The sequence below is a fragment of the Bactrocera latifrons genome, unplaced genomic scaffold (assembly GCF_001853355.1).
Source record: "Bactrocera latifrons isolate USDA-ARS-PBARC rearing strain unplaced genomic scaffold, ASM185335v1 scaffold_92, whole genome shotgun sequence".
Classification (NCBI taxonomy): domain Eukaryota; kingdom Metazoa; phylum Arthropoda; class Insecta; order Diptera; family Tephritidae; genus Bactrocera; species Bactrocera latifrons.
In genome coordinates this window covers 375,320-390,391 of record NW_017537623.1, presented here as the reverse complement: position 1 = coordinate 390,391, position 15,072 = coordinate 375,320, and the positions used below count along the sequence as shown (strand labels likewise).

The 15,072-nt window shown below is 37.0% G+C and overlaps 1 protein-coding gene across 8 annotated transcripts in view; it reads left to right on the top strand.

Moving 5' to 3' along the window:
* LOC108977609 (alpha-protein kinase 1-like) overlaps positions 1-15,072 on the top strand; it is a 36,930-nt gene that overhangs the window by 9,407 nt on the left and 12,451 nt on the right. For all 8 annotated transcript variants that reach the window (XM_018947372.1, XM_018947371.1, XM_018947370.1 and 5 more), the window contains one exon: positions 6,306-6,426. In XM_018947372.1, coding sequence (XP_018802917.1) covers positions 6,306-6,426 — 121 coding nt within the window. The remainder of the gene's footprint in view (positions 1-6,305; positions 6,427-15,072) is intronic.

Sequence of the window (15,072 nt, the reverse complement as noted above, 5' to 3'; positions counted from 1 at the left end):
ACTAAGTGCATTCATTGTGATAAAAAAATTACCGGGAAATTGTAAATAAAAAGCAACGTAAATGTGCCTGAAGATAAACTGATTGAGTTAATTGAACTGGCTGCACTTAAGAGGGCTTTACGTTCGAGTGAAGATCGCAAAAGAATGCCTTGATTTCTTTGTATAAAGATATTCCTGGCAACTGTGAAGCAGAAGAACTAGCCAGTGCAGACTTTATTCAAAGAAGGAATCTATCTGCCTGTAGCTATGTGCACGATGTCTAGAAAGTTGCAAATATAAAACTTCTTGAATTGATGAACTTCATCTAAAGTACAGGGTAATACAGAGTACATAATTTAGTGAGTCCCCTCTTGCTATCAGTGCCTACTTTGATAAGAGTGTGGGGATTTTTTTCCAGGTGGTTTCACAATGGGTCCCCTAAAAGCCTAAAAGTCTGTACCTGCCTACGCAAGAAGGCTGTAATTCAAAAATTATTTGAGTTTTCGATTTATTTTTATTTATAAAGGACTAACATATCTAAATATGAAAATAATCGATTTATTTAAATTTTATACCAGGTGTGCGCTTAATATTGAGATTTTATTTTTAAAGGACTAACATATCTAAATATGAAAATAATCGATTTATTTAAATTTTAGACCAGGTGTGCGCTTAATATTGAGTTTTCCTATCGAAAGTAATGGTTCGTTTATTTGCTTCGTTTATTGCCCTTTTATAATTTTAGTGCCAGCGGTAGTAAGTACTTCGACTACTAAAGAAACATGTTTACAGTGTCAAGCAGTCTGTACCTTTGCAACGTTCCGATACACATACATATGTAAGTATGTACATATGCAAAGTTTTCACACTTTCATGCGATTTCTTTTGAACATAAGCGATATAAATGTCTGCGCATTTAGATACGAATGCCTTTGCATGACGAGGCTGTTCTATTCTATGCCAAATGCTTAAATTGCTTCCCACGCTAATGTCTGCACATGTTTTCGCATATATTTTCGCATTATCACTGTTATTATCAGTATTTTTAATTTTCATAAGTGCCATCGTTGGCCCAAACAAAAGTCTTGTTTATGCCATGCCAGAGCATTGTTGGAATGCGTAAAGAACGGCGCGAACGGAGAACGACGAACGCGTAGGTGTTGCGCGCTAGTGGGCTGTGACAGGCGGTGTGAAAAGACAGATACTGTGGCTTTTAGCAAAATTGCGCGAATGCGGCCATTTCCACTGAAGCGCAGAGGTGTCTAATAAGTGCGTTCGTAAACATTAGGTGCTGCCTTATTCTTCGATAAAAATAATATTTGGCTGGCATTAATTGAGTAATCAGGTTCTTAAAGGGTTACAGTTATCTCACTTTTCTCTTTAGATAGATATAAGTAAGGATGTGGAAATATGCTAAGCCACAATCGAAAGCGCAGCTGATTTTAAAAAAATTGCTTAACAAAGGGTCACAGTTGGGTATGCGCTTTCTACTTAAATATTCTGGTAAAATTAGGTGACGTCGTGCCCTAGTGTTCAACAGTTTTCGCATTTGACTGTCAGGCCTCTAGTATTTTAACTAGTTAACATCATACATTCGTGCTAGATAAAGGCTGAATTATAATTTTGGATGTATACTACCTTTAAGTCCGATTTTAAAATGAAACCAATGTAAACCAATGTGCCGAGGAGTGAAAAAAGAAGGTAACGAACCATATGATCCTTTCGTTGAGTCCAATTTTCGACTCGTTCGAGTATTTCGACTAGTAACTGGTGAATATCAAAGGTGGTGTTTTGTTCCAAGGCTTGAATTGAAGTCGAATTGTCTGTATATATTTTAGATTTTATATATCCGCACAGGAAAAAGTTTAACATGATCTTGGTGGTCAATCGACCGCTCACCGAAGTGTTCTCTCAATAAATCTATTGATTGATTCGATGTGTGGGAAGTGACGACGTCTTGTTGAAATCAAATGTCACCGAGATCACGATTTTCAGTTTCAGGCATTAAATAGTCTGTTTTCATGGCGTGATAACGGTCGCCTTTGATGGTTACATTCTCACCGGCATCATTTTTTAATAAATATAGACCGATGATTCCAATGGCCTCCAAACCACACCAAAACCTTTTTTCTGGATGGCAGAAATGGCAACTCTTGAATCACTTCAGGTTGCTCTTCGTTACAAATACGACAATTTTTCTTGTTTACATATCCATGGAGTCAGAAATCGCTGAACAAAATCTAGCACGGAAACATCGGATCTCCTTGGGAAGGTTGAGCGTCTTCAGTTCTTGCACAAGCTGTATTTTGTATTCTTTCTCGACGTAATTTGTTTCAAGGAGTCCATAAGTCCGAGGTGCTGCGAACAGCGCCGAATCGACCCTCCAGCGGTGTCGCGTACAGCTACGGCTCTCTATTTTTTTCACTGTGTACTGGACGTGATCTATTCGATCGAATATTATCCAATAATGAATGCTTGAGGCCCCCAGATGGGTGATGGTGTTGCGAATAGTACACTCAGTAAGCGCCGATCATGTTGACCATAAGTGCAGCGATGTGCGCGTGAGCCATTCCTTATTGAACGTGAATTCTTGAAGTCCCTATTAGTTTTCGGTTTTTTATTTTTATCTAGTACCAAAAAAATCTTGAAGAAATTCGGAGTACATATACTACATGCTCCTTATTTCAATGTATGTTAAGTTTGCCATACAGTTTTTAGCACCAAAATGGCCATCTCGTCTATCCGTCTGTCTATGTATATACGCGAACTAGTCCCTCAGAGTTTGAAATATCGATTTGAAATTCGGCACAGGACCGTTTCTTCCTAAGAGGTCGCAGAATTGTCGAAACCGTAGATATCGGACCACTATAACATATAGCTGTCATACAAACTGAACCGTCCGAATCAAGAGCTTATATGGAAAACTTTTTTATTAGATTAGATATATTTACGAAATTTGCCATGTACGAGAGAACGGTGTAATCTTCGAAGAGATTTTTCAGATTGGATCAAGTTCTTGTAAAGAAACTTTTGTATATGTGAAAGTTGTTATAGTTACAGTTTAACCGAAGTTTATGTTTTCTCTTGTTTTTCTTTCTTTTTTAAACAGTAAAAGTCCATCTCTGCTTTTGGTACTTTCCATCAAATGTCACCTGATCAGAACAGATGTTTCCTAAATGTAAGGGGCCGGTTGGACTCGTCTCACACACAACAAAAGCTCATATTGCATTAAAAGCTCATGTGACAGTACCAGTAAATGCTTTAAAAATGTCACACGTATACTACATATGTATGTATATATATGTGTATATTTGTATATGTGTGTATACATATATGCTACAGTTACAGTTATGCACCTATAAGGGAAATATCCTTATAAGTAACAACAGGTTGGTTGTGCAATTTTCGTTTTGAAGATGCTGGCTTGACTTGCACTTAAGTGCATACATACTTATGCACTCACAGAATCATCAACTACATATGTATGTATATACTAGGCATATGTATGCTTGCAGCCTTTCTCCGACGCTTGGCATTTCGGAATTACCGACCTAGAATCTTAATAAGTCCTAAAAATGCCCTATTGTGTGTCATCATCATCATCATTCCTGCAACAACAATAAAACCACCAACACCAAAAACAACAAAAGCCAGCGCCTATTGCAGCTCCGGATGTGCATACATACATATATAGGTATGTATGTATGTATGTATGTAAAAAGAATTGCAGCCAAAGAATGCCGTCGATTTTTGCTCATTGCTGTGGCAAATCAGCTTGTTGCAATCTTCGCAATTTACAATGTTAATTGCTGTCGCGCACTTTGCTGCACTTTCCCAACTACGCTGCACTACTACTCGGGCGGGCGTCCATCAGTTACATACGTCGCCAGCGTCCTCGTGTTGCAGCGCCGCCAACCGGAATGACGTTCGCCTGAGTGTCTACAGCAATTACGGCGGTGCGTTGTGGCCCCGTTTCGGTGGCCGTATGGTAAAAGCATTAAGCGCTGCAGCAAAAGTGAAACCAAGCAAAGTGTCCAGTCGGCAAGTTGCTTCACAACACACAATCCACATTGATATATCTGCAAGTGTGCGTGTGTGCGCGTGTGTGTATGTGTCGGCTCATATCAAATTGCCGCTGTGGTCCATGTTTAACACAGCTGATTGCATCCTATTATGAGTTACATCAGCCTGCAACATAGAATTTACTCGATTCTAGGTGATATTTAGGGTCTCGCTACTGATTATTATCAAACTTGTTTTGCCTACCAGTCAGCAAATTTGTTGGAAAAGGCGGCGCCAAAATGATTGAGCAAGACTGAGGTGCTACAATTAACTACTTGGACTAATGACTTGCATGGATATATGCGATGCTGGTGGGTCTGCATACACAAAAGTGTATATATGTATATGTAGATATGTTTGCATTTGTATATTTATAAAATGCGCTACATATACAGGGTTGCTCAACGTTTCTTGCGCCGAATCGCTACACTATCGAGTGAAATTTAAGAAGTTAACGATATATTGCAGTTTAAGCCACGTGGCTGCAAGCGAGTGATAAAAACGAAGACACTTACTTTATAAAGTATATAGTGCATGTGAAATCGTGTAATTTTCTGTAGGTTTATTAAAAATGAGTGTGTGCACGATTAAAATAGCTTACAAATGCTTTAAACATTAACAAAACCCGAAATGGAGGAAATAATGCCAGCTGAGATAGACTTCTTTTCTTTCTTAGATACTTTTAGTATAAGTTTTGTGTGAGCTGAGTGAGTGAATGAAGTACAAAGTTCCCTAAAATTTTACATAAGACGGAAAATATTTAATTATTCATTAATATTAATTTTGATATTTTTCAAAGTAGTCCCTACCAAATGTAATACACTTATTTCAGTTCTCGAAACACTTCGTCATAAGCACTTTTTGGAATGGCCTTCAGCTCTTTCAGCGAATTTTGTTTTATCTCCTCAAACGACTGAAAATCTGTTAAATACGGTGGTTGGTCAATGGCATTCTTTTCGTTTTAGGTTTTAAATTCGCACACAATCGTACTCTTTTTGAAAACAAAAAAAAAAAATAAATAAAAAATAAAAAATCAGCTGTTTCAGAATGAGTCGAGCAACAACGCGTTGCACACCCAAAATTTTCACCAAAATCATTCAAACGGACTGGCGATAGATATCGAGCTCTCTTGTCATCTCTCTAACACTTGCCTGACGATTTTCAAGCACCAAATTTTTGACTTTTTTAATATTTTCATTAGTTGAAGAGTTCGAAGGTCGTCCAGAACGAGGCATCTCTTCAACGGTACCTCGACTGTCTTTGAAGGCTTTGTACCATTCGCTGGCTTGTGTTATTGATAAAACTGAATCACCGTAAGCTTGTTCCAACGTTCGCCACGATTCCGCGTACGAAATTTGGTTACAAATTCAAAATTTGAGAAAAATTTTTGGTCGATATTTTTATCCATGGCAAACATTATATCGCGGTTTCTATGTTTTGATATGAAAATTTCGAAAATTGTGACCGCGTTTTACTTTTCTTTTCTATTTAAAGCGGAGTCAAAATTCCGCTGACAAATTTTATTGCTCTGTTGACCTTATGTAATTATACAATGATACCGCGGATTTTTTAAAAAAGTCTACATAGATACATATGTAGAAGTATACTCGTATGTATGCCTGAAACATGAACCCACCATATACGTATGTTTATGCATAAATTTATGAATGTATCAATATCAAAGCGTTAATAAAACCTCATTAAATCAATGAAAGACCTAATTAAGAGATTTATGGAAAACCATACGTTACACGTTATATCATGTACCATGGTCCCATGTGTAGCGTATTGTTGAAATTTAACGCGTTGAAGACAAACAAAATTATAATCAATTTAAGAAGGAAATGATTACGATCTTTTTATTGATTTTGAATTGGGTATTTACTGGTAGCTGCGCTGCAATGAAGAGCCAATACGCGCTTTATGACTTTCATTTCACGTCTTATTCATGGCTGGGAGTGTGGAAGAAAGTCGAGTGGCGGATTAATTTTATAACACATAACAATTTTGAAATCGTATACTTGTTTATATAAATGGAAAATTTGGTATTTTAACAATTGTGTTGTAGTTATGGGCGTACAAATCTGAAACCAAGTATGTAGTCAATTTTCAGTAAGAGACATTTTACGTAAACGCAGCGTGCCTGCAAGTTCGAAAAAATGTAATAAGCACCATTTCATTTAAATAAAATAATTTATTTCACGATCACAAATATAAAGTGCGGTTTTTAAATTACAAACTTCTCTTTCGGCCTTATTTTGCAGGAATATGCTGATGATGAACCTGATAGAGGCTCCAGAGAGCATGAAATAACAGAAAAAAAATATGCCTTGGGTACCCCGGAAGGTGTGCAAAAGGAGCACAATGCATATGTGCAAAGTCAGAGTAAGTATAAAACTCTAAAAAATATATATGTATATATCGATTAAATTTTCTTAAATGAAATATCGATGGCTGAAATAATAAATAATCAGTAATAGTAATAATAAGCATAATAATAATCATAATAAATGTTAATAAATGAATGAACGTGTTTGAACATCATGCTCATTCGGTTAGCTAGCTACACATAATTCTCTTCAAACTTGCTCATTTCCGCCGTGCTCAGTGCTAAGGTTTTACTGTTAGGACTCGAGTCACTTTATATGTACAAGATGCGTTCCAAAGTAAACAGCACTTTTTGAATCTAGCGGGTGGCATCATCTATATGTCGACTTGTGCGTTAGATTCTGCTATCTTTATCGACTGTCCAGTGGGAATTTCATGACATTTCATTGATTGGAAATGAAGTTATTGCGTTTTAAGTGTCAGTATGTTTGTGTTATCGGTGCGAAAATTAGCTTCGAACAAAGAGCCAACATTAAATTTTGTTTTAAAATTGATAAAACTTTTACCGAAACGTTTCAATTGATGAAACAAGTTTATGGCGATGATTGCCTATTCCGTAGCAGAGTGCACGAGTGGTTTCAACGTTTTCAAAGTGGTTGTGAGGACATAAACGACGATCAAAGTGTGGGCCAATCAAAATCCGTGATCACCATAAAATCCTTCGAAACTGTGCATTAATTCATCAAAAATTTGCCGTAATAATCATTGAAATTCATGAAATTGGAATTGAACATCTCCAAAACATCGATTTATCGAACATTTGGGCTTACGAAAGGTGTGTGCACGGTTTGTTCACCTTCCTATACCCGCGCGCATGTCTGTGAGACCGACGAAACAGTTTTCCGTAAATATTTTTTTAGGCTGTTTTGAAAAGACTGATAGCCATTAAATTAATAATTAATTTATGCTAACAATTGATATTTTTTGTTTTATTACATCCTATAATTCCTATAAAATAAAAAAAAGAGGAGTCAAAGTCACGGTTTGTCACACCGTGCGCGGGTATAGGTGTTAAAACATTTGACGCGGGTATAGGAAGGTTAAGCACAAATTGACTGACGACTAAAAATTGGAATCTAACACCCAAAAGGCGATTATTTGACCAAAAATCAGATTTTAACCATTAACCACTCCCGTATTTACCTGGAAAAGTGCATTTGCCCATGAAAAGAAAGCGTTATGCAGACGTAGAGTCCATTCAAAAGGCTTACACCGGCATACTGTCGGCCATATCGGCCAACGAGCTAAAACACTCGTTCGACATGCTTTTGGACTGGCAAAAAGATCTATTGAAGCAAAAGGAGACTATTTTGAATAAAATAATTTGATTTGCCCAAAAAACCATTTGTTCTGTTTTTAAAGTCGTCTTTATTTTGGAACAAACCTTGTATGTTCTGGTTGACCATTTTGTACATTCACGGGCGCTAACCTTTTTGAAAAACTCTAACCTATTTCTGTACATACCCTCCAGGAAAAGCGATATAAAAGCGATTTCTAAATTTAGTTATCTTGTATTCAACGGGCCCTAGTAAATACTATTTCTAGCAAATACAAATTTCTTGGTGCCGATAATAAAATCTTGTAAAAAGGTGATCCTATACCAATTTTGAGAAGAGAGAGAATTTCGACTTCAAACAAAATACAACAACTGTTTCGATATGACCCGTATTTTGGCTATATTAGAACACAAACTAACCGTCATTTCTTTCTCTACTAAGATCTTTGTCTACTTTCCGTAGATTCGAAACATTTTTCAGCATAGTCGACCTTGCCAGCAACGTTTCTTTCTGGTAAGCCGCTCCTTTTTTTTTAAGCAAAGTCTTGACCACACTAATGGAAGTCTTACGGAGTCAAGTCATTGGATATTTTATGGATCAACTATTTCTTGGTCTGATTCCGTCACCCAAAACTCGTACTAACGGAGTGATGGTTTTCGACACTCTATAGCTCTTAGACGTGTCTCTTTAGAAATATTTAATAAATAGTTAATATTCATATTGACTTGGAGAAAAAAGGAACTGCGGATTATTTTACTGTTTAGAAAAGTTTGACCCAATAATACTTTCGATTATTTGCACCTTAAAAATTTATAACTCAATTATAAAAGTTGAGAACGTCACTAAAGTATACTAATAAGACAAACGACGTCATAGTTTTTCACCGCTCTTTTGCCACATCATCATTTAAAGATATACGATCCAACAATGAGTCAAAGTTATTGGTCGTCATAATTATCCTGTTAGTTCAACAATTGAGCCTCTAGTGGAAAAATTTGAATCCACAGGCACAGTACAAAATATTCCCATAGTGAGATAAGGAAAGAAAAGCCCAAATCATTCTCTCATACGTCGTTCTCAAGCGTTGTGGCGTCGTCGTGGCGAATTTTGGGAAAATATCTTGGATTACATCCTTACAAGATCAAATTGACGCAAGAAATGAAACCTCTTGACCACCAGAATCGTCAAGTGTTCATGGATAGGGCTGAGTAAATGATCCGGATTTTCATCAAAAAATCATCTAAACGGCCTTATGAGAGTCTAAAGGGTATTAGCAGGAGTGCTCTGAACATACCCGTTAAGAATACCTCTGTCTATATACGTTGACAGCTGGTTTGACAGCTACCCCTCTAGGAAATTACACATATACGCCCAATCTTAAATAAATATACAGTGAAGCCCATAAAATGATATAGATTTCCAAAAACTCCATTTCCAATGAAAAACATTCCATACTTTGTTACACATTTTCGACATCTAGCCGTTCCTGCAGGGTATGTATTGTAAAACTGAGAAGGAACCAACGTTATACATAACATATAGTATCTCATTCTTTTAAGCTTATGGACATTTATCGGTTTTGCTTAAATCGTATGCACGCCCGTACACAACACATACAAGCGTTTAAACTTGTAAACTTCACCGAACAACTGGGAACACCAGATATCCAGTAGCATAAGTGCATGGCAAATATTTGCAGAATTGCCGCTGCTACATGAAAACGGAATGTTATCGGTGTAGACTTTTGCGAAATGTGTCATTGTGCCGGCAATGATTTAGCGTTCGCCGGTAGTTGGCGGACAGTCGCAATGCAAAGGTTTTGAGAGACCGAGATAACAAAAAGTCAGTTGATATATCCGTGGTACATTAAATGTGGCACTTAGCTACTGAAAGCTAGGGGAGGTGAGTAAAGTCAAATTTCGAGGAAAAGTTTATTGGGTCAATCGTTAACAATTTGCAAAGAAAAACTGTACCAAATTACCTTATTGATAATAATAATATATTTGGTATATTTTTTTTAGAAAAGTATGAAGCGTTCGTATTAGAAGTAACACAATTTTAATAAGTAATAGTTAGCAGTACGCTCCAAGCCGGGCAACGGAGTTGGGTCCCAGTTTTCGCCTAGTATCGAAGCATTTTTGTGCTGTGAAAATATGACGGTGTCTTCGAAGTTTTTCGAAGCGCCGTTATCATATTTCTTAAAATTTCTTTCGACCAATCGACACGAGAGTTTTTCTGAGGAATTATTTGTGATCCAGCGTAAACAAACGTTCATGATTAAATGTATGCCTATAGTTGTCTTAACCTCACAATATGGCCCATGACGATTTTGCAATATCATTTCGGGTATAGCATCAATAGTATTTGGAACAATTAATTTTTGACGACCTTTACGAAACTCGTCTTGGCGTAATTTATGGCCTCAATTGAATTCACCATACTCTTGATAAAAACTAGTTCTTGATAGGCCTACATGTTGCTGAAATAATTCACGTCAAACTCCATCTTACACTTTGGAGTATATATTGTGAAATTCGAATCCCCTGCTTATATATCGGTATTATTCAAAACCTCTACGATTGCTTTAACTTTCTAGTAAATATGTCTGAAATATAAGTTTGAATAAGTGGTAAATTATTAAATTAGTCTTGTGAATACGAGTCAGTTTAAAAATTAGTCTGGTACTGTCTAGTTTATTTTCAAAATAGTCAGCATACTGAGCAACAACAACACCCATCTTGAGTCCCAGGATTATCATTACAGGATAATATGCGACGGAGCAAATATATAGGAGCCGTAGAAGAGAAAGTACACAAAGACCGTGGAAAGTCGAATCGGCACCGTTCAATTCGGACTGAGGTATGGAACGACTTGGCGCATTTTATGTCCAGATGTTAAATCTCTTGAAAAGTTCCAAGAAGATCCACCGCTTTCAACCCCAATTTTGTTCAGCGATGAGAACGTAACCATTAGATTCAATGGATGGACCATCTGAGAGGTAGCCACGGCCAACATCTGAAAGAGATAATCTTCAAAAAATAAATGCCAATGAATATTCTTACGAATGATAAAGCAGGGAGCCTCGAAATGGATTACCCTTTAGCACCACATTTCGGTATCGCTAATCAAGAGATTTAATTTGAGTTGCTGATTTGCCTTCTGACTCCAAGCCTAGTTGAGTTGGTAGTATTAAGCCTAACCCGGCGGCGGCATAGGAGTTTCCTTCACACAGATGATGGAATTATACCGTCTTTGCTCGGTCTTCGGAGCCTTATTAGTTGTCGACAGGCAGTACCGCGGTAGCCTGACGTTTGAGAGGGAGAGACTATGTTTTTGCTTCACCAATCACATAAACCACCAAACCCATTAACGAATATTAAGTAGGGTTTACGTGTTTTAGCTAAAACCTTAACTTAGAACTTGAACAAAGGAAAATAACTGAAAATTTCGCGATTTTTTTTTGCCAAATAGTTGTAATCAAAAAAAAAAAACAAAAAAAAAAAATAAAATAAAAAAATCCTTCGTCCAAGTAAGAATTGTTTTTCAAAGAACTGTGGTTTTTTTCTTGAAGATCCGTTGAGTAGCTCCTGAGAAACCTGGCCAACCGACTTCAAAAACATAGTTTAAAGAACACGCGTTTAAAGACGGTCTCCGAAACTATTACTCGGATCAACTTGAAAATTTAGCACATTTTTCCAGAGGTGTCGTAGAATTTAATAATAACATAAAAAAGTTCGATTTTTTAAAACGCGTAAACCCATGCAACCCCTTATACCAACAATTCGACGACCTTGAATTGTAAAATTTTCAAAACTATCTAATATTGAACCACACCCGAACTCAGCGCCTCCCAGCACGCTTGCCTGGTTTACACAAACATAAATGTTACATAAACCCATAAATTGTTTGCTTCCCACAATTATGTAATTAAATTTAAATCTCCATGTGTGCGCGATAGTCAACGTGACCACCAACAATTTCACGCCACTAACCCAATCAAATAGTTGAGGAAGTGAGTTACGAGCCACCTGTAACACACTGGCGAGGCAGGTAATAATTGCCAGACAATTAAAGTGTTGTCAGCAATAGCTTATGGGCTCATTAATTAATTAATCTTCATGAAAGGTGTGCAATAAAATCACTCGAACTGCGCGCTGACGGTGTTGATTGTTTATTTGCCATTCATCTGAAATATTTGCTGGCGGTACGCGGCGCAGCAGCAGCGCCATAATTGTCGCCGTTTAGGCTTCAATGTGGCAGCGCGTTGCTTTCAATTTGGACACACCGGTGTCACGGTGTGCGCGCGCGCGCGCTCATCAAACCCGTGCAAATATTGACGTTGCTACTGTTGAAGCACGTTTGACGGCTTCACATTGGAAACAACCAGCTTGTGTTTAATAGTTATGCACTCAGCCTGCACCACACATACCTTCATATACATACTATATAAACATTTATATATGCATACGTATATGTACATATTGGTAGTTAGACCATCGCCCGTTTGTCTGCTTCATACGATAGTTTAACGGTGCATCGCCTGGTCTCCGAGCAAATGATAATTATGACGGCAATTGGCCATGACGTCGCCATCACTTTTCTCTCTTGCCATTTAATAAAGTCATATGAACATATGAAACGCCTACAGACACGTAGAAAGCATAGCTGCGTTTGTCGCGTTGTAATGTTACCGCCTCCGGCATGGACTACAACGCCGAGTTTGAGAGAAAGTTGGCGGCTGCGATGTGCTCATCTGCAGCTGTTTCACGGCACTACGGCCGTGCATAAGGCCGGCGCGTGCGCAACCCATCGATCCATTCAATACTTGTGTACAATAAAGAGAATTGCCCGACCGACCACCCAAGTGCAGTGGCAATTTACGTCAGTTCGCAACAAGTTGGCGGCCATAAAATGCGAAGAGAGCGCATACTACTGGGGCAATGCACATTATTTATGATTGACCACAGCAGCGGCAGCGCACGGCTCAGGCTCAAACCTCAGAAGAATGCGCGGCTATTAAGGTTGGCGTGCGCACAATTTTCCGTGTTATTCGCGAGTTCGGGGGCCAAGCACTAAATTAGTATTTTCTTGTGTTGCATGTGTATGGCTGTGGCAATAAAAGAATCGATTAAACTAAGCTTGCCAAGTGCTTGTAAAGAAGCCAACACAGTTTGATTAGCTAATCGTTGGGATTGATGTAATGTCCCACGCGATCAAGCCAATAAAGTCAATCATGTTGGTGAGCTAATTTAATACTTCCTTAGTCAATATTTATTTGTTAATCATTAGTTTACTGGATTATATAAATTTTGTTGTCTCAATAAAGTCAATTTTGTTAGGCCTTATAGTATTATATGTATATTAGGACATCATGAAGTATCTGTTGATAAACCGTAACTCACAAAGCGCTCGCTTATACTGGTCTCTATGATTTTAGTTCTAGAAATTTTTTGAGCTAGTTTAGTATTCAAATATTGCCACCGAAGTTATTTAATACTAAACCCTAAAAAACGCGCTGTTTTAACGATGTTTTGCTGATGATCAACAAAATAAATTCGCGTTTGTGCTAGCATTTAAAGAAGTTTTGAATTTGCAACATTCTTTAAGGGGTTACATGGGTTTCCTCGGGTAAAAAAAGGCTTTTTTGAACAATTTTTTTCACATAAAAAACTTTTTTTTAGTAATTTTGTAATATAGAAAAAGAAATTTTGAAATTTTTCCAAAAAAAAATTTTTCATACTCGGCCATTGCGACGCCATTTCCGGTGACCCCCGCGTTGCCAGCATAACTCCTTACAGGATCATCAAAAGTAAAAAAATATGTATTTCAGTTAAAACCTTAACTTAGAACTTGAACGAAGGAAAAAATAGTGAAAATTGGATTTTTGACAGACATTTTTACAAAAAAATTAAAATTTCGCTACAATTCTTTTCAAATAGTTGTAATCTAAAAAAAACCTTAGTTCAAGTCTTAATGAATTGTATATCAAAGACCTGTGTAAAATTTCACGTCATTGTTAGTTCTCGAGTAATCTTGCAAACCGACTTCGAAAGCACAGTTTCGAGAAAAACGCGTTTAAAGACGGCGAACTTAACCTAGCTAGCCTCGACAAGTTCTCAAAGCTCTGTACTCGGATTAACTTGAAAATTTAGATTAATGTTCTAGCGGTGTTGTAGAATTTGAACACAATAAAAAATTCATTTATTTTCAAACTTATAAACCCATGTAACACCTAATTAACGATGTACATAAATTCGATACGGCAGTATGAATCCTGTCTGGAGTTTAATCGGACATGCATATCGGGATTGAAAAATACTTCGAGTTCCTAGTGGAGTTTTGTCTGGTTTGCTTACTGTTACATTTTTGAAAGTTGTGATTAGTAATATAATGTAATGTAATGTGTTTTAAGATCTGATATTTAGAAATCTCCTGTTTATATTCATTAGGAGTGGGCATGCTTCAAAGATGATGTAGTTTGTACAAGAATTCACTATATTATTCCTGACAGGTCTCTAATTTTTTCATCTGTGTTCATATGAATGAGATAACGGTAATATTATGAAAACATCCAGAGCTATCTTGTCACTGTTGGAAGTTTTGTGTTCCATCACATTTGTAACTTTGTCATCTGGATTCAAACAGATATTTTGAAATTACTATGGAGATTTCACTGCCCAAAAATATGGTGCTCCTTCAAGAGTTTTTTTTGAATATACATAGGTGAATATTGGGGTGGTCAGATCGAGAGATATGTAAAACAAATTTAGAAACAAACGTCAAAAGTATGTTATGAACGATCGTATTTTACCTTATAAATTGCAGATTTTATCGATATTTCATTTTAATTGAATTAAAGTCAAGACTAAATATTCACGAGGTAATAATAATTAATGATAGTTCTGGATTACCCAACCCGACAGAAATCGATTAGATGATTTTGAAAGTGAATACCCATATCCTTAACCTTTTTCACTTCTACTCTGTAAAAAGCTTAAAACTTTTCCTTAGTAACTTCACTAGAATCATATTTACTAACTGGATCAATGAATAATTGCTAGTATTCATTCTTCACTGTAATGAGCCTAAAACTTTGGCCTAGTATATTCACAGGAACCATAATTGCCAACTGGACCAAGGAATATTGTTAAAATTCCGACAGTGAACAACACAAGAATTTTGGATCTTAGGTTTGATAGTTTATATCACATCATCACATATTATTCACATCATATACGATCAAAGTATGGACTCGCAGCAATATCCCCAAGTCGCTTGCTGGCAGCATTTGAGGAAAGGACAAAGAAACGTTGCAGTCTACTTACAGGATAGTCGACCGCTTCGTGTCTCCCCTCCAACACTTATA